Here is a 22971-nt window from a genome sequence, read left to right as displayed (position 1 = left end):
TGACTTTTTGTGTGAAAGATCTTTAACAGGATTCGTGTGCACAGAGAGGGAAGAGAAGAGAGAATATTACTAGTAGTTTCCCAATAAAAACCCTAATAAAATGCCTTGTAAATGCCCAACTAAACTGGGTGGCCTGAAGCAAGGACACTGAGGCCCAGAAGCTGGCCACAAGTTCAAGGCACCTCCTGGCCAGCAACCATAGGAAAGGGGTTCTGAAGCAGGTCCCAGAAAGTGGGGGCAAAAGGAGACACCACATCAGGATAACAGCTGCCATTGTCAGCCCCCACGTGTCTCTTGCAAGTGTCTCTACAGGCCTCCCCTCCATCTTTCTATTTCTCCTTCCCAGCAGGACCAGGATGCAAGACAGGCCTAGAAGCAAGGGCTCTCCTTTGGCCCACCTGCCCTGTGTCATGCTGCTTCACCTGGCCTCCCGGCTCCGCCCACAGATCCCAGAAGTTAGTTCAGGGTGGCTGCATGTAAGAGGGGGTGGGAACATGGTGTCTCCCCTAACGATCACTTAGAAACATCATTGAAAATGAAGGGGAGCGATGCAGCGAGTCCTTGCTGAGACTTACGGTGACACTGTTTCCCATCAGGAAGCAGAATGAAGCCCTCAGGGCAGGTGCAGTAGTAGGACCCAGGGGTGTTCTCACAGCCGAGAGCACAGCCATGCTTCCACGAGGCACACTCATTGACATCTGCACAGTGACCAAGCCACAGGCAGTCAGACAGCTCTTGACAAGGATGGAGCCCCCCACCTGCTCCACACCCCTCAAAATCTACAGGGGTCCTTCCCTGAATGTGGGGACAGCTCCCAGCTTTACTCCGGCTCGTGCCCTGCCTTCCAGCTCATTCTAGGACCCTTGTCCACTGGTCGATGTCAGCAGCGAACTAGAATGAACAGGCAACTGCCGGGTTGACCAGAAGTCTCTCCCCAGCTTGTGCCAGAGCCACTGGGTTCTTTTTCATCAGGACTCCCCAGAAAAGGGTACAAGTTTCTCTTGGCTTCACTCAGTTGGGGGCTCAAAATTTTCAGCCTGGGGGCTCAAAATTGGAGGAGCCCTGGAAAACCAGCCTGGTGCAGTTTCTCAAGATTCCTACCAGACCTTAAGGGGTGAGAAGCCACACACGCTTTGAGAATCCTGCAAAGCAAATCGTCAAACCCCCAGAGGCTGATGGAGGCCACTCAAGAGCCCTGCCTTATGTCAGCCCCTGCGTAGGCTCTCAAAGAGGCTGAGGTAAGAAACAGGATGTAATGACCTGCAAGTATTAAAAAGGCTTTAGAGGGGGCAGAGGTAGAGAGAATTGCATTGGGGGGGGCGGGGAACACTTGAAGTGGGTTTCATACCAAGGCTCTAGATAACACCCCAAAAACCAGCCGCAGGCTGGGAGGGCTTTCCTGGCCTCCAGACCACCCCTGTGACTTTACCTTCACAGGACTTCCCGTCCCAGCTCAGAGCGTAGCCCTCAGCACACGAGCCCCGGGGGGCCTCGGGGTCTTGCCTGCACAAGCTGTCGCTGCAGTTACTGCTCTTCCGTTTGCAGAGGTTTTGATCTAAAAGAGATGGGGTTTATTTAAAGTGGTGTGTTTTGACAGGGGACAGAGCTTGATCCTTTCACAGCTCTGGGGTCAGGCATGGTGCCCGAATTCCACTGTGTTCTAGTAACTTCTGTGATTGTATGACTCCTGCGCCCACCCCAGGATCTGATTTGCTGGAGATACCATTCCTCAGGTTACAAAGACTCAGCACAACTTCGTAGCTGTTTCACTCCATCTTATTTTCTATCTATATAAAGATTAATAATAAAACACATGCTTAAAAATTCTGTAAGTGAACTATCTACTTAGGAAACAAGAAAGAACATCTTTCCTACCTATTTAATAAGGTTCAAATCTAAGAACATCTTAGGTTTAGGTCAGACCTATAATATTTAGCTGTTTTAAGATCATTATTTGAAGAACAACATTTTTCATACTTAATATAAACTACTGCCATATGTCTCATGCCCAAATGTCTGAGTTTTGACTACCAGCAGCTCACATTTTACCAAAACCCAAGGTAAATAAAATCTGCTCGGGGCGGTAGGTGTGTGGGTTGAATTTGTCAAATAGATGCAACACCGAATGGCTAACCCAGTACCTTTGTTTTTCAGAGCCAAAGTCAAGGACTAAACCAGTCAAGTGTGTCCTGTTCAAATTTTGCTCCTTCTTATTTTTTGCCAGGGGTTTTATAACTAGCTCTGGGAAATACAGAGATAAGCTCAGGTCTCAGGGCAGATGCCGGGATCCAGGAAGCTATAGAGGCCACAAACGTGACAGCAAAGGAAGGCTGAGGGGGTGCCTGTTGAGATCGGGGAGCTCTTGTGAATAGAGATGATTCAGAGCTTAAGAGAAGGATTGGACAGCCTGCCTGAGAAGGGCACAAGAAAGGACACCACGGAGGGCCTGAGCGCAGACCCGGGTCCAGATTCTACTGGAGGTCCCTCTGGCCCCCTTTATCCACTTACAAACAGACTCAGTACACCATTCCCTTTGATTTCAGGTCTGTGCTTGGGCAGTCACACCCGGAACAGTCAGGTGACAATGACCCCAGGAGAGGAAGAATCCCTGGAGGGCAGGACGCCCTGCTGAGAGTCTGCCTGGGCAAATCAACAGAAAGGCTTTGCAAGCTGCATTTTTACCAGGTTTGAAGATATCCAGATGCAAAATCTTCACACCACACTCAAAGAAACACAGGCACAACCTTCTCATGAGACAGCCCAGCTTCATCTCAGTTACAGCCGAATCTTTTCTCTAGTCTGTGCTATTCTGGGCTATTTTAAAAGTGCTTATTCAGATCTCTTAACAGAATGAAAGGCAAAGTCAGGCCTGCCAATTATGCAACACCAGCGAGTATGGCCTGCTTCAGCAGTCAAGTCTGACAATGAATAGTTTTGGATGTTAATTCCCAAAATTATGCTTCTTGTCTACAGTTTTGTTGCTAATTATCATGAGTAGTTACATTGCCATTCATGTTCCCAATGCTTCACACATCCAAATTTTAATTAAGCAAAATTAAAAACATTATGACCCAAATGTTTAAAGTACATGACTAAAATTTGAAATTTATAAATTTATTGGTGACAAAATGCACCCATTTCATATTGCTTTTTTTTAAAAAAGCACATCATGCTGTTAACTTTAAATTGTACGAATTTCAAAAGTGCACAACAATAAAAATCCAGAAAGTTCTGATTTGGCCTTTTAATAGCCCCAAAGTACCACCACTTTTTGAGATAATGCCAAAAAAAAAAAGGAGGAATTATGTTTCCTGTATATATCCCTTATAAAAATATTTCCAAACTAGTATAATAGAGAGCCACTAGATTCAGAATTAGGGAAACTAATTGGTCTTGTTTTGCCTTTGACTTCAAATCACTTGATCTCTTTGCTCTTCATTTTTTAATCCATGAAATAAAAGTAGAGATTCCTCACCAAAAAAACAAAAAAAATTTTTTTTAAAGATTTATCTTTATTTATTTATTTTATTTATTTATACAAGCACTGGGTACAGTCAGAAGCGCGGGAGGGTGAGAGAATCCACCAGAGCCAGAGCGGGGAGCAGAGCAGGCAGAAGGACCGAAGTACACTGCTGAGGGGAGCAGCGGGCGGCAGGAGAGGTCTGCGCGCCGTGTGGGACCCTCCTCCGGTGGCCGGGGAGCAGCCGGGGATCGAACCGGTGCTACAGAGGCTGCGAGCAGCTTCGCAACCCAGCGCTCAACCGCTGCGCCACCGGGGAGGCCCACCAAAAAAACAAAAATGTTTTTAAGGTTCGATCCAGAAATCAGGTGTTGGTAGTAAATTCCCCCAAGTGTATCCTCTAAAGATTCTCAACCCTTACCTGCTGCTTGGAACATAAACAAAGAGCAGAAAGACTAATGAGAACACAGCTAATGTCTAGGAGCCAGGAAATGCTTTTCTCTTTGATATCTAGATCCAGTATTAATTTTTTCTCCTTTGGACTTGTGCATTACTTGTCACCTGCTCTGGCATCTGTCCATCATCATCATCACGACTAAGTCTAGCATCTTTTGTGCATTCATCATGATGCCCGGGTGTGCACCACACCCCTCTGGAACCCAAGCACAAGACCCCAATCACGCCACCCCGATGCAACTCCTGGAATTTCCAGTCAGCCTCAAACTGGAACTCAAACCCGTGGTCAGATGGTGCTGGCCACGCTACCCTCTAGTTTTGATGACTTATTAACAATGTACATCCCTTTGCAGTGACAAACATAATAAACAGGAGAGTAGTCGCTCTTACCTCTAAGTGGCAGTGCTGATGCCGTGACCTGAATTCAGACACCAAACACCTTCAAAGGTCATTTGAGGAAGTGGCAAAGCAGAGGATTGAGGGCTGTAATTTTGTTTAATCTCTTTAATCTGCTGTTCTTTAGCTTCAAAATAGGCCGAAGCCAGCACTCTGAAGGCTGCTGCTGACCTTGGATAACATCCTTCCTACAGCCCAGCCGTGGTGCTTAATCACCTCTGAGATCAAATTAAAGCTCCTAATCGTGGAGTTTAGTGTCCATCATCCCTGCACACACGGCTCTCGCTGCAACCAAGGATGGCTGTGGCTTCCTCCCTCAACCAGCTCTCGAACAGCACACAGGGGAGCCTCTGTCCTGCTTTTCTCCTCTGATCACACCATTTTTCCTGCCTCAAATTCATGCCAGCCTCAACCGTCTCCACAAAAGCTTTCTAGTCTCTTCTGTTTGAACCCATTTACTGAACCAGTCTTGCGAGTAAACAGAACCCCCCAGTATTCAGACCCCACGATTAGAAATGTGAAGATTAGGGCCTCCCTGGTGATGCAAGGGGTTAAGTCACAGCACTATGAAGCAATCCACAGCCACTGGAGCACAAGTAGGATCCGCGGGCAGGGAGCTACACACATGGCACAGCAGACCTCGCCTGTTTCACCCGCTGCTCCCCTCAGTGGTGTATTTGGGTATATCTGCCTATTCTGCTCCTCACTCTGCCTGTGGTGAATCCTCACACCCCGTGCACCTCTGGCCTGTACCCCAATTCTTGTATGCATAAATAAATAAATCTTAAAAAAAAAAACCTTCCATCTGCATCTCAAGAATACAGGAGAAAGCAAAAATACTGGGACGTTTTGCAAAATAATATCTATGAACATCAAACACCCAAGAAGTGAAACTTAAAATAATGTTATTAACATTCCCATGCTAACTCTGAGGTTCAGATAATAGAGGTGATATTGATAGGGTAGCTAGAAAAGCCTCAAATGCACCTCACACCAACTAAAGTTCCTAAAATTAAAAAAAAAAATTTAAGAGAGAGAAATAAGGTTTTGCCTCCATAAACATATAACATTTCCAGGGTCCCTGCCCCTAGCCTAGTCCACAGAGAGGAAAGCTGCTTCACAGGCTCCACCCCACAAGCAGGAATCCACTGCCTGAAGGTAAAGTCAGAGTTTTCAGGTGGAAAAAAAAAAAAAAAGAAAGAAAGAAACAATGGGTATCCAATTTGCATCTCTGCAGGTCATTCATCAGCAAGGAAAAAAATTAAACCCTGCCTTGCCTTCCACTAACACCAGCCTAGAGCCTCTCCTATCAAGAGGAATCACGTTCTGAATGTCAGTGATTCACTCTTCCTCCCTGCATTAACTAAGTTCATATTTGTGTGCACTGGAAAAATTCTCGTGGAGTAAAATCGGAGGGTTTACTCCCCAGGTTGGGATCCTCACTTTGATGATCTAATAAACTCCATCATTCTTGCAAAGACTTTTGTTTCCAGTGAGCAGCTCCGGGAGCTACGCAAGCTGAAGCATCTCACCAGGAGGCCAGGAATATGCCCATGACAGGTCTACCAAAGACAAGTCAGATCCTTCTAAGAGAAGAAATGACAGCTCATAGTGGGACTGTAGCTGCGGAAGCAGCAGGCTGTCGGCCTGGGTTCAAATTCCACTTCCACCACAGTGTGACCTTGAGTAGCTGTTGAGGTATCCATATCTCTGAATCTCAAATTCTAAATCCACAAAATGGTACTAATAATCACAGCCAATTCCTGGGGTTGTGAAGATTGAGATACTATAGGTAAAGCTCAGGATGGATAATTGTGTACACACTCAGCAATGATGGTCATTTGTATTATTTTTTAAACAATACAAGCTGTCACATTTTTCCTGCTTTACTTCCTATGCATTATCCCGAATGATACAGGGCAGCCAGGGGCACTATACCTGGCCAAGGACGTGCCCAAATAGTTCACCAGTCACTGTCTGAGTACTTCACCGGCGTGCGCAATTGCAAGACTAGTTAGGCTCAGAGAACAAGGGGATTTATCTAACAAACCAGAGAAAAACAAAGAGCTACTTAGGCCAAGAGTGGCCATTTAGCTCACCCAAAGCAGTGTCCAGTGTTTCTCAGCCCTAAACCAAAGTAGCAGGTCTTCCTGCCGCTGCCCACATGCAGCACCAGACTCCAGGCCGGGTTCCAACTCACCAAGGCAGCAGTAGACAGCACAGGAGGCGCCCCCGGAGCTGCCTGGGGCCCAGCGCAGCACCACACACACACATCCAAGCAGCAACCCGGCCCAGCAGCTCGGCCAGCGGCCACTCTCACAGCCCAGCCAAGCGCCTGCTCAGGTCTTCGCCTTCCCTGCCAGGCTGTGACAGCAGCAAAACCCGGAACAGTGTCGCTCTCTCGGCTAATTGCAAAGTCTCCAAATTTTTCCTGGCGCCTGGAGGCTTCACCACATCCTCCTGAGGCCCGGAGCAGCCTCCTGGAAGGTGGGCGCAGTGAGGCCCGAAACTGCTGACCCCACAATGTCTGAAGATCCAAAAATGCTGAAAAATCAAACGCTGAATCCCCAAGACTGAATTATCTGGGGCTCTTTCTGTGGTCCTTTATGTTTTTTATCAGTCTGTACCCCAAAAATGCGATACATTTTAGCATTTTCTCTGGGGCTATCTAGCCTCACCAGCACCCCTACTCTGAGGGCACCACCTGTAACAGTCTTTGGCCTCAGCCACCAGTTACACACATGGCCCCCCAAAATATTATTTCTACTGTTGAGGGGAAAGGCTGTCCTGAATGAACTCCACAATCACGGGTTTTATGGACTCCCTCCTCCCCCACCTCAAGCTGAAGAGCTCCAAGACACCAAGGCCTACAAATCCCATAATGTCCTGGTGGAGGAAGGGAGGGCTGCTGTGAGCCGAGGGTGGGGTCACCAGCCAGGCGCCCTAGAAGACCAGACGTGTGGGCCTTGAGGCGCTTCAGTTTTTCCCACCAGCCTTCAGCGTGCTGTTGGGGTTCCAGCTCAGCAGAACTGGTAGGGCACATTCAGGAATGTATCTCTCTCTTTCTCCCTGAGTTATTCCTTTCTTCATTTGCCCTTTTTTGCAAGTAACCCCTTTATTAACCTTTTTGTGTGTGCCTGCAGTCGAGTCTCATTCTAAGTCCCTTTTAAGCCCGTGGGTGAGGACCCACAGTCGGGCAGCCCATTAAAAATTGGGGTTGCCGGGCTTCCCCTGGTGACACAGCGGTTGAGCGCCTGCAGCCTCTGCAGCACTGGTTCAATTCCCCGCCACCAGGGAGGGTCCCGCATGGCGCGCAGACCTCTCCTGCCACGCCCGCTGCTCCCCTCAGCAGTGTACTTCGGTCCTTCTGCCTGCTCTGCTCCCCGCTCTGTCTCTGGTGAATTCTCTCACCCTCCTGCGCTTCTGACTGTGCCCAGTGCTTGTATAAATAAATAAATAAAAATCTTAAAAAAAAAATTGGGGTTGCCCTGTAACACTACCTCAGACCTCTTTCTTGAGGCTAGACCAATTTTTTTCTAAACAAACAAAAAAAGGCAAAAGACTTCAAGGCACAGTGAGAATCATGCTGCAAAGGTCTGGTTTAGAATTAAGCCACAGACAAAACTGATTTAAAACATTCAGGATTTGCTCATCGTACGCCAAAGGGGCAGCCCAGGTGAGGTCTGTCAGAGAGTCGAGGTGCACTCAGATGTTATATCTCTTTAGAACTTGTCTCCTGTGATATTATTCAAGGGAAAGAGTGCCCTAAGGTGGTTTTTTTTCTCCTTTTTTCCCAACTATTTGTTTTTTTGGTTTTTTTTTTAAAGATTTATTTATTTTTAGACAAGAAATGGGGTACATGCCAGATGCACGGGAGGGTGAGAGGATTCACCAGAGACAGAGCGGGGAACAGAACAGACTGACTGACTGAAATACACTGTTGAGGGGAGCAGGGGTGAGACAGGAGAGGTCTGCCGTGCCATGTAGGATTCTCGCCGGCCGGCTGGGATCGAACCCGCGCTGCAGAGGCTGCGGACAGCTTCACAGTGCGGCGCTCAACTGCCTGCACCACCAGGGAGGCCCTGTTTTATTTCGTTTTTTAAAGATTTATTTATTTATTTATGCATGCATGCAAGAACTGGGGTGTAAGCCAGAAGTGCAGGGGTGAGTGGATTCACCAGAGACAGAGCGGGGAACAAAACAGGCAGACTGACTGAAATACACTGCTGAGGGGAGCTGGGGCAAGACAGGAGAGGTCTGCTGAGCCATGTGGGTAGTTCCCTGGCGGCCTGCGATCAAACTTGTGCAGCAGTGGCTGGTGATAGCTTGATAGCGCTGTCTTTAACCCCTGTGCCACCAGGGAGGCCCTCAACAATTTGTTAAATGTCTTCTCATTCTAGTGGAATGACTGCTACTATAGACCAGGCAACAGATACTGGTTTTTTTGAACTATGGTGGTTCCAATAAAGGAAAGAAGTCGATGTCTGAAGGTGCATTTAGGAGGTAGAATGGGGAGGATTTAGGGTTAGATTGGAAATGGAAGGTGACGCAGTGGGAGAAATTAAGGATGTCCCTTAAGTGTGTGACTTGAGTGAAGTAGATGGTGGAGACTAAGTGTCAGATGCTGTTCAAGGTAAAAGATGACTCACCAGACACCCAAGTGTCGGCCTCTGCCTTGGGCTGGATAAGTGGGTGCAGGACTTTAATTCCAGCAGGTGGTACATGTGATGGACGGAGGTGCATCCTGACCATGTCCTTCCCCGTGTGCTTGTCGGCTATCCAAATTGTGTTCTTTTTCCATGTTGAGTAGAAGATACGGTCACGGAAGAGGGACATTGAAAATAAATGGTGCCTACGAAGCAACAGGAAAAAAACATGAGGAATGCTGACGCTTTCTTCCTGAGCTTATTCAAGTTTCACTTGCTTTCGCCTTGTTGTTTGAATGTTAATCCTCTATTTCCATCATTTCTCATTTAGGCTTGGAAACAGATATTAACTAAACATTTATGTTTATAGACACCATCTGAATAAGTAGAACTCCGAAGTCATTGCCTTATTCTTTTGCAAGTCAGCACCTAAGTGTGATGACAGTTAAAAAGGGAAGAAAATAGGAAATAGGATGAGTCGACTTCTGGTTTTATCAATTATTCATGACTCATTTATGCCTTTGCCACAAGCTGGTGAGTCAGTTTCCGGCAAGATACCAAATCAAATGAAAGACAGGTGCCAAAATATATGGTCATCCTCAGTGAGTAACTATGAAAATTAACATGTGAAAATATACTATGTGCCCAATACCATTTATTAGTTTTATTTGCATTTATTTATTTATTCTTGACAACAGCAAGTGATATTGGCTATGATTGTCCCCACAGGAAAGGAAGCTGAGGGCAGGAGACGTCCTGTGACCGACCCAAAGTCACTCGTCCCATCAATGGTAAATCCGGGACTTGAGCTCGGACTCCAAACTCACTGACAAAAGTAAAATTAATTTCTCAAACAGACTTCAAATGGCAGTTGTTTGTTTCCCACCAAAAGCAACACTTACTGAGTAAGGCGTTTGTGGATGTGGACGGAACCTCCATTGTAATCACAGGAGCAAATCTGGGAAGTGCTTCCCAAACCACTGTCCTGTGTCCAGAAGAGCCTTTTGTCAAGCACATTGAGAAACACAGCAACTATTTTCCCTGATGTCTCCAACAGTGTCTTCACTCCCATGCCCTTGAGATCTGCTCTGTGGAGGCTGCAAGGTGCCTCTGAAGACCAAAATATGAACCTGAGGAGGAACACATCACGCAGACGTGATGTACTGTAAGTAAGTCACTTCTATGCTCGATCTCGGTTGCCCCAGCACTTGCTAGATATCACAGCAATTATTTCATTCTTTTCCATAAAAACATTTTATTCAGATTTTTTAAATTTATTTTTGCGCAGAAGAACGGGGGTGTAAGCCAGAGGTGCTGGGGTGAGAGGATTCACCAGAGGCAGAATGGGGGGCAGAACAGGCAGTTCTATTGAAATATATGGCTGAGGGGAGCAACAGGGAGACAGGAGAGGTCTGCTGCACCCTGTGGGTCAGCTCCCTGGCTGGGGATCGAACTCAGGCTTCAGGGGTGATACTGCTGAGACTTAACCCCTATGCCACCAGGGAAGCCCTTACATAAAAATTTAATTCAGTGAGTAGTTATTGTCCTGTTACAGAAATTCCATGTGATTTCAAGTTAGATGGAGGTTATGTTTCTATAACCAGAAATAAGGTCTTCATCAGAAATGCTATATATTTGGACTCCAAATGAAGGAGCTTGCCTCAGTTAAGCCTAAATACCCATGCTGTTGGAAATGGTGTCTCCAGAACATACAAGAGGGTCGTGGTCTTGACAAGAAGGTCTTTGAGTTCAGATGGTATGATTCTAAGTATTTTCATCAGATTTTGAAATACATGGCAATGTTGGAAAATGCATAATTTACCTTTGTACTGGATCAACTGCAATGTTTGCAGGATGTTTTAAGGCACTTAAGAGAACATGGGAATTGTTTCCATTCATATCTGTTACTGCGATGATTCCTTCCTGTTTACTTAACCAGATGAGTTCTTCATTTATCCAGTTTATTGCCATTCCGGAAACATTTTTCTCTATATCACATACTTTCTGTAAAATCAAATTTCAAAATGGGTATAAATTACATTCCAATTCAAATATTTCTTAGGCATTTGTAGATATGTAATGGTGTATTTAATATGTATGTAGATATGCAATATGTGTCATAGTGATGTCATGTCATTGAACAAGCTCATGAACCTGGCATCGGTGTTTAGAAGCTCCCAGAGGGAGAGAGGGAGGATGTCAATGTAATTTTGAAAATAAGTAGGATGGGCCTTCCCTATAGCGCAGCAGGTTGAGCACAGCGCTGTGAAGGTGTCTGCAGCCTCTGCAGCATGGGTTCGATTCCTAGCCGGCCAGGGAGCTACCCACATGGTGTGGCAGACCTCTCTGGTCTCGCCCACTGCTTCCCTCAGCAGTGTATTTCGGTCAGTCTGCCTGTTGTGCTCCCCACTCTGTCTCTGGTGTATTCGCTCATCCCCCTGCATCTCTGGCCTGTACCCCAGTTCTTGCATAAATAAATAAATTAAAAAAAAAAGGAAAGAAGTAAGACTGTTAGGTGAGATGACCATTTTGTGGCTAAAAGAGATTATTTACATGATTGTTTTTCTATTCCAATGGCTCTCAGCTAGGGGCAGTTTTCCCTCGCAGGGTACATACGGCAATGTCTGGGAACATTTTTGTTTATCACAATTTATCTATGGATTACAAACTCCCATTATATCCAGCTCGTCAGTTTGTACAAATATCCCCCAAACACCATAGGAAATGATACTTTACCTCTTGCCTTGTCCCATTCAGGAATACTCTTTGTAAAAGTTGTCTTTCTAAATCTACCCAATAAAGTCTTTCTTCACTGTAATGGAAATCCAGGATCACCGATACACCCACGTCAGCCGCCAGTTTCTCATAATTAGTTCCTTCCGGGTCAATCCTAAAGATACTATTTCCGTGGGAGAAAATTAAGAAGGGTGCAGGACCTGAGTGGGGAAAAAAGACACCAAACTGTATATTGTCGCTATTTTCTCTCGTTTAGCAAAATACTTCCCCTTGGCAAGACCTGGACCTCTCTTGGGAGGCCACCCCACAAATCCCCAGCTGACACCCACACAGAGGTCATCACCTTTGTTATCCTGGGGGTAGTTCCTTCCCTGCAGTCAGGTTTTTTCCTTGGTTTCCTCCCCTTGAAGGTAGGGAGGTTTCTCTCACACTGTTTTAGAAATTTTGGACCCACTGGGAGGAGCAGAAAATTGGAGGATTCTAACTAATTCTCACTTCCCTGCTGGCTTTCCTCCATTCTGTTTGAACATCAAACGTTAATACCTTGATGGACATAATATATGTTTGTTGTTTGAGAACCAAACAAGATTATGGAGTAACATGTTCTTCCTCGGGGATTATGCACTGCAGTCAAAAGATACTAGAGGCCATAGCAGAATAGAGATGCAGGAGGAAAGAACAGTAGTCTTAAGAGTTTGAAATAGGAGTCATTTAAAATGTCTGTGAGACTTAGTTCAACTCATGCTCCCGACAGCCTTTCCACACCCCAGGCCCCTGCACCCAAGAGGAGAGCAGAGTCTCCACTGACATTGCAGCTGTAGAATCAGGGTCAGAGGAGACAGGGCCGGGGCATCAAGCTCTGAGCCCAGGAGCCTGGGTCCAGTCCTGGCTCCACTGGCTCCTCAGACCTCTCACAGAACCTCCCTGCCTGTTTCAGAGGATTATTGAGGAAAGAAAAAGAAATCAAAGATGCAAAGTATTTCATTAATTGTAGGATGCTGCACAAAGGCCATTTGTCATGGCTAATTCCCACAACCAAGGTCTCAGTCCTAGATTCATGCCGCTGTTGGGTCTGGGCACAGGACTAGAATGCTGGGATAACACACCCTACTGTGGCAATGAATTGCAGGGAGAAGGAAAACCTCGAAAAGGCAGCATAAAGCCATAGCTAGTCATCTGGGGGCTACAGATGACAGTGGTAGTAGTCCTCTCCTGGAAATGTGTATCATGACCTCATTTTTTAATATTATAAAGACGAAATACATTAATTCCTGCCAAGTGCTTGGAATTTTTCTTGATCTATAGTAAGGTCTCAGTAAACGTTGGCTATTTATTCTACAGAATGCCATAAGCTGAGATATATTAGGAACACCTTTACTTTCATCCAACTGTGTATTTTCTCTAATTCTGATTTCCTTAAAATTGCAGTAATACACTCTGTGCAGATTTCTGTATTAGTTGCTGACAAAAGAACAGACTGTAATTGTTACAGGACAGGGTGAGGGGCACCCTAGGACCCCAAACCTGCTCATTCTGAAGAGGTTCTGCCTTCCGCTGCATCAAGACCAACCATATAACACCTTTAATGGAAGGAACTTTAATACAATTAGTGTGCAACAAAGATAAGGGGAAGAACAAAGTTTCCAAATCAAGCTCCCGAAGTTACCTATCCCCTTGTGGGTAAATGCCCTGCCAAACAGGGTTGGCCCAAAGCAGGACCACGGAGGCCCGAAAGCCTGTCACAAGTCTAAGGTACTTTCCGACAGGGACCCACAGAAAAGATTCAGAAACAGCCAGACAAGTCTGGGAGGAAAAGAGCAAAATCCAAATCCAGATAAAAGCTGCCATTATTCTTCTTCCCACGGGTCTCTCACCCACGTCTGTTCCAACCAGTCCAGGACCAAGAAGCAGGAGCAGTTTCTTCATGCGTCTCTGCTCCATGTGCCTCCTCCAGGTCTCCTCATTGCTCTCCATCCTGCCTCCTTCCCTCTCCAGTCTCCTCTGCAGCTTCTCCTCCCTGCTCAGTTCCACCCTCCCTGTATGTGGCAGGGAACTTGGGACCTCCCCTTTTTCTGGGGACCCCCGGTTACATGATCTGTCCCCGGTGGCTTTCTTTGGATTATTTTAGCCACGTCTCACAGCAAGAAGCATCAGTGTGAGTCTACACCTTTACCTTGGTTTTGATTTTGCTCTTTTCCTTCTAGACTTGCCTGATCCCTTCTGCCCCTTTCCTGTGGGTCCCCACCAGAAGGTGCCTTAGACTCGTGGCAGGCTTTCAGGCCTCCGTGGCCCTGCTTTGGCCTAACCCTGTTTGGTTGGGCATTTACCCTCGAGAGGATGAGTAACTTTGGGTGATTTGTAAGCTATTCTTTCTCTTCTCTTCTTTCTCTCTCTAATTGTATTGACGTTCCTTTCCATTGAAGGTCTTATACATTAGAGAATATTTTGTCTTGCTACAGCAGATGCAGACCTATTTAGAGCAGGCAGGTGCCTCTCACCCTGCCAGTAACAGTTCGAACACGAGGTCAACATTGAAAACAAACACATAGGGCCTCCCTGGTAGCCTAGATATTAAGTCTCAGCACCATCACCATTATGGCCTGAGTTTGATCCCCTGCCAGGAAGCTGACCCACATGGTACAGCAGACTCTCCTGTCCTGCCTGCTGCTCCCCTCAGCGGTGTATTTCAGTCAATCCACCTGTTCTGGCCCCCACTCTGCCTCTGGTGAATCCTCTCACTCCCCCCATCCCACCCTTAGCACCTCTGGCCTGCACCCCACTTCTTCTATGCAAAAAGAAAAAGAAAACAAATTCATCAACAAGTCCTGACAGCAGTCTGAGAAGGAGGGCTGGTAATTATATATATTTCACAGAGAAGAAAATGAGACACCCGTTCACAAGCTGCAAAGCTGGGATTTGAACCCAGGTCTGTCCCCAAAATGTAAACTCTGTCACTAAACTCAAAGATCACAAGCCGTGGGGGGAGAGTTGCATTCATAATTTGTACCTAAAAGGTCATTTTTGTAATTTCTTTGCAGTTGAATTAAAAAAAAAAAACCAACCAACCTTTAGCATAATTCTTCCTGAAAAAACAAACAGGACTCTGATCATGGAATTATGCTGGTTTGCACATGACTGGGAAGCTGGCCAAGCCTGAGCTAGTGCTGATATTGGTGCTTTCAGTGTTTACAGCTAAAATCGATCTCCCTGTTGGCTAACTCAGTGGCCCAAGATCCCTCCAGCCGCAAGTTCTCTGGGGCTTGGCAGGTATGCATCCTGCCTTTATTTTCCTGGAAAATTAATGTATGTACTTCAGGTGCAGACATCAAACAGGGTTAGTTCTTTTTTTTTCAATGGTTCTCCTCCCAGGCAGAGTTTTGCACGTTCAGAAGCCACTAGCTAGAGGTTTTCTTTATTGCTCTCCTCACTAATTGTAGCTCAAATAGAAGCTCACAGAATACTCAGTCCACCCCCAAACAAAACAAAACGCAGGCAGGATGGGGGAGAGTGGGGATGAAAAGAAACCCGCATTCTTTGTCGTCTCACTTGGTTTATATGGGGACAGGCACGGGAGTGCTAGCCTGGTGCGAAGCTGCCCGAATCATGTTGGATCACAAAGTGTTCTTCCTGCCGAGTCAGGCTTGCCAGAGGAGGTTTGTGTCCATGCCAAGGGCAAAACAAGGCAGGTAGAATGTAATTCTGTTTGCAGAGGAGAAATACTACCCCTGACATTCAGGAGAGTGGGGGTAGGGTGCAGGTGTGACCCATGCGGTGCGCAGCAGCGGGAGGGCAGGAGAGTCAAGCCGGTTGTTTAACCCAGTGACTTTCGAGGCACTAAGGACAGAGAGGCAGAGTATTTGCACCCCATGGGGTCTGGCCGTGTCATGTCACTGACACCCTAGGGTTTGATTTGATCCAAGATTTAGCCAAGACCTGGGGAGCCAAGAGGAAGTTTATTGAGCACGACCTGCTAGCTCTGTGCATTTCATTGTTGTGTCGGGCGATCCCTGGGCGATCCCCAGCCAATCCCGAAGTGGGGTGGGGTGGATATTATTATTTCTAGCCATAATCCAAGATAATGCAAATATTTAGCAAGCGGCATGGGTTTGAAAGGATGTGCGTGTGCTTCTAAAACCTGAGCTCCTTCTGCAGTGAGGCGCAGTCCCCTCAATGCGCACCTTGGGTGCACCTGCAGGTATCGTTGCAGCCACCTGCCTCAGGGGCGGCACTGCTGAGCCATGGGCAAGGATGCCTGGAGGGCATGCAGACAGTAGCTGGTGGCCTGGCAGGGATGGGGCTGTTCCCTGAGTCTCCAAAGCTGTGTGGTCATGTTCCTTTCTGCAGCAGGGTGCGCCTTCTCCCCTAAATACTGGCTTCCCTTCTACCCTGCTGCCCCAAGCTGGGGGCAGTACCCGCACCTGGTCACTTGCAGCTACTCTCAGGAAAATTCTCCCTCCCAGGAAGGCTCCAGTTCACTGGACATGATTGTGTCCAGATGCTGGTACTTCTGCCTCCTGCAGCTGAGTAACAGGTGCACAGGGCCATTTCTGTTGCTTGCCCTTCCTTTTTGTTGCTATGCTCTAGGACTATGTGATTAGCAGGTCACGCAGCAAGAATTTACAGTTTTTTTTTATGAAAGCAGAAAAGTTCTAGGGGCTGGGAACATAGACATTAATTCGAATCCAGTCCCAGGACTTGCTTGCTTACCTGTTACAATGAGCAAGGCTTGGGCAGAGGCCTGCGGTCAGAGCAAGGACCACAGAGTTCCTGCTTTGGAACTTCCTTCTTAGGCAGCCAGGGCCTGGGCACAATGTCAGCACTTTGGCTCGGAAGTGTTCTTTTGACTCCCTTTATTTTCTGCTGCCTTCCAGAGATTTCTCTGCTGGACACATTACTGTGTTTCCCTTCATCTGCTGTTTGTGGGGAGCCAAAGCAATTCTCAAAAGGGCAAGATAATAACATTGAAAAGTCAGGGCAGTTCCTCCAGTGGATGGAAATGACAGCCTTATTTGTGCCTAGGTTGGAGACCCAGCCAGGGATTGAGGGGGCGGGTCAGGTATCAGGCAAGGTCCTTAAGCAGGACTGGTGCTGCATTAGTAAAATTCCCATTTCCCCTGACTCCAGCCGCACGGCGTTCTACTGCAGGGGGTGCGCACGCTGTCATTTCTAGCAGTCACTGTGCACCTGTCACTAAAGAACGGTCAGGACTTCCGAGAATGAGGAGAGCAGCAGGGAGGGAGGTTTCATGGGAAAACACACTGGACTTTCTCAGTGACAGCGTTCCCTTGGCTCCCACTTCCCTTCCCATTTCTCACTAATTTTTGCAACTGGTTTTTTACAGCAAATGATCACCTAAGCGCTTGCTTACTGCTCACATCAGAAAGAGCACCAAGCTTTACATGAAAGGTCCAGCTGCTTAAAAATGAGCCTTATTCACTCACACACACAGTTTGGGAGCTCTACGTTGTTACAGTGGGTGGGGAGCCCATGAACTCTAACAGCCAGCGGGGACACATATGTGCAAGAGAAAACAAAAATGAAACCAATATAGATGGCTTGGGACAAATGAGGAGACAAGCATCTGAGGACATTTGCCAGGAAGAGGCCTGTTCCTTCAAATGGGGTTACTTACCTGCACAAGCATTAGTCCCATCTTCCAGGGGAGATTCAGTATAATTCCAGCGCTGGGGTGCTGAGAGACCAACATGACTAAATCTAAAAACTACCAGCAACAGAACAAGCAAGAACAGCTGCATCCTGATGGACTTGATCTTTCAATAGAAAATAGCTCGTCTTTCCTTGAGTCCCCTCCAGGCGAGCCAGTGGTCAGCCCCCAGTGGGCCTGTCAACCCAGTGGGCCTGCCGGCTAGGCATCTCTTATTCCATGGCTTCGCTGTTGCCCTGCAGCTCTTTCTCTTGAACTCACAACAGTGTCAAGTGCAGCTTGCCAGGACACACGGGGAAAGAGCTCTTATCCAAGTTTTTGGGAAGCCAGAAATCCCTGACACCCTCCTGTCAAATTTCTTGAGTTGAAGATCCACAAGCAGGTGTGTGCCAAGTCCACTGTGAGGCCCTGAGGTGCCCAGGATAGAGAGCACGACCTGCTAGCTGGAAAGGAATTGCTGGAACGTTCCAGCCACGACCCTTGGGTAGGTCTCAAAGAAGAAATATGGAAGACTCGTCCTCCCTAAACACGGTTCTCTTTTTGTCAAGGAGTGATTCCCCTTTTTAAAACCCTTGGCTCCACCTCCTGGCCTTTAGTGCCACTTGAGCGAGCGGCTGTTTGCAAGTAAATGTGGGCAGTTCTCCACTCCAGGAAGGCAGGGCCGGCTGCCAAAGAGCAGATAACTGGTGACTCGCTATAAATATTCCAGGCAGAAGCAGGGAGAGAGCAATTAGGACGTGGTAGTGCTGTCCTGGAGCCTTGGGGGTGCCTGCTGTGTTTTGGCTGTGGTTTCATATCTTGAAGGATGGACATAAACAGGCCATATATACCCACGGTGGATAGAGCTACTGACTATGCACACTTCTTTTTTTTTTTTTTAAGATTTATTTATTTATGCATACAAGAACTGGGGTGTAGGCTACAGGTGCGGGGGGGTGAGAGGATTCACCAGAGACAGAGTGGGGAGCAGAACAGGTGGATCTACTGAAATACACTGCCGAGGGGAGCAGCGAGCGAGATAGGAGAGGTCTGCCCCGCCATATAGGTAGCTCCCTGGCCGGCCGGGCATCATACTCATGCTGCAGAGGCTGCAGACAGCTTCATAGTGCGGTGCTTAACCCCTTGTACCACCAGGGAGGCCCCCATGTACACTTCTAAGGAACAGTCCTAAAGGAAATCCACCACTGCACATTCCTGGTGTTGAACCTTTTTCTCTCCTGTCCATTTTACAGTGGAATTTGGAAAATTATTCTTTCCAAATAAAAAGGCAATCCCTGAATCCAAATGAAGAGAGAAAACACACGCCCCTTTTCTTTCACCGTGAGCAAAATAAAACATCATCAAGACCAGGAGAGCAGGGAAAGGAGTGCAGTGTTACCCTAGAACTGTGCTGGGAAAAATAAGCTAATCTTGCACAATCTGGAAAGCGCTGGGAATCCTGCAGAGTGGCACACGTTTCCTGAGCACACCGTGCTCAGGCGTGGTTTTCACTTGTCTTGGGTAGAAAATAAAGCTATGGGGATAGGTGTCAGTAGCCTCTGTCTGGTTGGGGTGACAGCAATAGTTCTTCGGGAGTGTGGCCAGAACCCAGAAATATCCAGCCCAGGCAAACCATTTACACCAGACTTGATGAATGATGGAAATTTCTGCCAGTTTACTTCATCCTGGAAAACTGTTTCATTGACGCTTGCCCAGAGGTGGTGTTCCAAGGGCAATGAAATGTTGATAAAGTGATAATCACAAAAATAACACCCAGACTTGTGATCTCCCCTACAGAGGACAGTGGGAAATAAGTCTTGTACTCGTGTTTAATTATGCCCTCCTCATTCCTCAAATACTGGGCCACTTTTCTGAGAGCGCTGTAGGCAGGATTTCTCTGATTCCAACCAGCCTCCACTGGGCAGCTCTGGCCCCTTCTAGGAGGAAACCCTGGGGGGAAGCAGAAGTCACATGATGGCTACATGGAATATTCCATTGCTTTGGGGCTCACTTAGACTCAAGCCTCAGAATGAGTGTCCTGCAAGTAAGTTACACGTATTCAATCAGTGCTTCAGAAGCACTAAGTTACTGACCTTGTTCCTGCAGCACAGGCACCACCAGTGTCAAGGCTGACAGCCATCCAACAGGTTCAGACAACAGCCAGACATGGAGTTGTGTTGTGTCGATGAGTGAAGAGGACATCAGCACAACTCTGGAATAACCCACACCTCCATTCTATCGGGTGTGGAAGCTCTCATATTATATTTGGTTGTCAAAAGCCTCATATTCCTAATTGCATGTCACCTGGGCTAATATTGTCATTGATGTTGAGTCAAAGGCTGTTAGCAGTAAACGTGGGTATGGCAGATGCTGACGCAGGTGGCTGACATGTAAGATCAGGCCCAGCCAGTCTACCATGATCTGTGCAGGGCTTCCCAGGGAGCCAAGCCACACAACAGAACTACGCACCTAGAAAGGACTCCCAAAGAGATTTAATAAGTCATCGTCTTCTGGATAAAACTGAACCATGCTAGGCGAGTCAACCTAATTGTACTATCGCTTAATGGGTTTGAGGGGCCAAGTACCTTTAATCTTCTAGGATTGAGTCAAACTAACTGATTCATGGATTAATTAAACAACTGTCTGTGATAGGGTATAAGCTCAATCTAGCAATTTTTTTCTTTGTGGTTAGTGGGGGTTTTTTTTAAAGATTTTTTTTAATTTATACAAAAGCTGGGGTACAGGCCAGAGGCACAGGAGGGTGAGAGGATTCACCAGAGACAGAGTGGGAAACAGAACAGGCAGACTGACCAAAATATACTACTGAGGGGAGCAGCGGGCGCCACAGGAAAGGTCTGCTGCGCCTTGTGGTTATCTCCCTGGCCGACCAGGAATCGAACCCAGATTCAGAGGCTGCGGACAGCTTCACAGCACCGTGCTCAACCTGCTGCGCCACCAGGGAGGTCACTAGTGGGTTTTTTAAAAGATTTATTTTATTTATTTATGCATGCAAGAACTGGGGTGTAGGCCAGAGGTGTGGGGGGTGAGAGATTTCATCAGAGACAGAGTGGGGAACAGAACAGGGGGATCTACTAAACACATTGGTGAGGGGAGCAGTGGGCGAGTCAGGAGAGATCCGCTGTGCTATGTGGGTCAGCTCCCTGGCTAGGGATCGAACTCAGGCTGCAGTGGCTGGTGATAGCTTGATAGCACTGAGACTTTAATCACTGCACCACCAGGGAGGCCCTGAATGGAATAGTTCTTTTAATTTTTTCTAGTTGCCTGTCACTCTTTTAGGGAAATAAAATTGACTTTAATATATGAACCTTGTATCCTGCAACTTTCACCCACAATGCCAAAGGAAAATGCACACTATGATACAAAGTCACGTGATGTGGGGTTTTGCTCATACATTAACAACCTTTATTTGCTGCTACTCAGAAGTTCCCATCAGGAAGAAGACTGGAAAGAAAAGCTTCCGTCTAGTCCTCAGGAAACATAAGCATTGGTTCCATTTCATGGAAGGCAAATCTGAAGTTAAAGAAGTTGAGGATCTTGCCCCAAGTCTCATTCGCTATGTAGAGATGGAGAGGGACTGACACTCCACCTCTGACTGGCCCTAGAGCATGCACCTAAAGCAGCACTGTCTGGGGCTGCCTCTCTGAGGATGCTAGCTGAGCCCATCCCGCAGGCTGCTCCAGAGACAGGACCCAATGGGGACATATGGGTCATCCTATCATCCCCTGTTTTCCTTTGTCAACTCCTTTGGTATCTCTCCCTACATTTAAAATTCCACTTGTTGAGTCTCTCCAGCTGCCTGTGAATACCATAATCAGTACTGCTTTAGAAAAGAAGTCATCTCTTTCAGTGATCCATAAAGAGATGTCCTAATCTCCCAGGAAGCCACTGAAGTCAGTCCTTGAAATAGGGAAGTTGAATAGGAATGCCAGTGTCTTGTTTGTGGAATAACCTACCAAAGGGATTATTCCAAATTCTACACAAAGACCTTAAGTATATTGGAGAAAGAGGAAGGGATTTATCCACTTCTGCTGAGACCAAGACATCCTGGGACTATTTTGAAAATAGACCTTCAGACACTGTGATAGCTCACCTGATTTGAATCTCTGCGCAGAGTCACTGGTTCTCTCACAGGTCACCTGTGACTCCAGTTTCCCTGGGTGCCTTGGTTTATTCATTGTAACCCTTTCATGAAATGTGTCTGCTAAACCCAGAATAACAGAATTAGGTGCTGGCTTTGTGCATGGACACCTCTTGAGTGCAACATTTTAGACCATGCACCCAACCTAACTGCCTTGTTTAGTAAAAGGAAAAGAACTTTGTTTTCAGGGACTTGGAGAACCAGCTGTAATCTTCATATCCTTACAGGAGAATTACAAAATAAAATTTGTCTAACAAATTAGATAACAAATTTATGTATATTACATATATATAAAATTATCTCACAAATTTGTCTATAAAATTAGAGACTTAGCACTCATGTGTGCTGGGGCAAAAAAGAAAAATTGAGATTGATCATGCATGGGTTTTGGGCAAGAGTTTGTCCAAAGTGTAACTTCCAGAAGAAGGGCTCGATTTTATAATTATGATGGTAATGAATGTCGTCAGTGCCTGGTCTGTTCATAACTTGACATACTTTGGCCCAATTCCTACATTATATTTTCTAGATGTTAGGAAATGATGTCTTTTGTTCCTCACCCTTCATGAATTATTAGTTTATGATATCTCTGTTCCTCTTGTATCAAAATAAGTCTGACCTTAAAAACCACCTTGCATTTGACGTGACCCTTTTAGCAAGCAATTTGGCATCACATTTTACAGGCATAAAAATATTCATAAATGTCTATGTAATCACACTCCTAGCAGTTTCTCCCTCAAGGGATGAACTCTCCACTGGAAAAAGAAGTTACAATCGTGCTAATATGTGCTATAATGTTATTCATAGCAGCAAAGATTAGAAAGCTAACAGAAGCTATTCTTAACTTATTCTGAACTTATTTTTTTTAACAAATAGTTAAGACATTATTATAAAAATATGGTATAATTAAAGGGAAATGTTTACCACAATATTAATAGACAAATACAAAATCTAATTTATGTTATGATTGTAGTATTTCATCATTTTGTATAACAGATGGAGGAAAAAAATTGAAATGCTTTATTTGAACAGACAGTAGGATTATGGGTTTCCCCTTTATAAAATTTAAGATTTTGTTGCTTAAGTTTGGAATAATAAGCTAGTCACTGACTTTCAGTTGAAGGGCATCAAGTTCAGATCTTAAAACCTAAAAACCCTGGCCCTGGGTTGGCTACATACTCTCCTTCCTTCCATGATCTAATTCAGTACACTTCAACTTGACAACACCTAATTCCCCCACTAATATCCTAACACTACCTTGACAGATAATACCCTCCCTGTCCACATATGTTCAAAATCATCATGATTTGAATTATATTACATGAGAAGTAAAAGAAGGAAACCAAATATGTACATCGAGATATGAATGTCTACACATGGCTAGATATGAGAGACCGCTTGAGCTATCAGTCTTACCTACAGAGGTCAACCAGAGTCAAGAGCTATGATGGTTGTGGATAGAATCAGAGTCTCAAAC

The 22971-nt window shown here is 46.1% G+C and overlaps 1 protein-coding gene across 1 annotated transcript in view; it reads right to left on the bottom strand.

The window, feature by feature from the left end:
- The window catches only part of EGF (epidermal growth factor), a gene marked incomplete at both ends in the record, with an annotated part of 40468 nt that extends 28257 nt beyond the window's left edge, over window positions 1-12211 (bottom strand). The window contains 7 exons of the mRNA XM_084251994.1: window positions 576-698; window positions 1430-1555; window positions 8962-9164; window positions 9861-10088; window positions 10781-10962; window positions 11695-11939; window positions 12190-12211. Coding sequence (XP_084108120.1) covers window positions 576-698; window positions 1430-1555; window positions 8962-9164; window positions 9861-10088; window positions 10781-10962; window positions 11695-11939; window positions 12190-12211 — 1129 coding nt within the window. The remainder of the gene's footprint in view (window positions 1-575; window positions 699-1429; window positions 1556-8961; window positions 9165-9860; window positions 10089-10780; window positions 10963-11694; window positions 11940-12189) is intronic.
- Between the last annotated feature and the right edge of the window lie 10760 nt (window positions 12212-22971).

Source organism: Talpa europaea, assembly GCF_964194135.1.
Source record: "Talpa europaea genome assembly, chromosome: 13".
Lineage (NCBI taxonomy): Eukaryota > Metazoa > Chordata > Mammalia > Eulipotyphla > Talpidae > Talpa > Talpa europaea.
The sequence above is the reverse complement of the archived record's forward strand: the minus strand, read 5'-3'. Positions and strand labels throughout refer to the sequence as shown.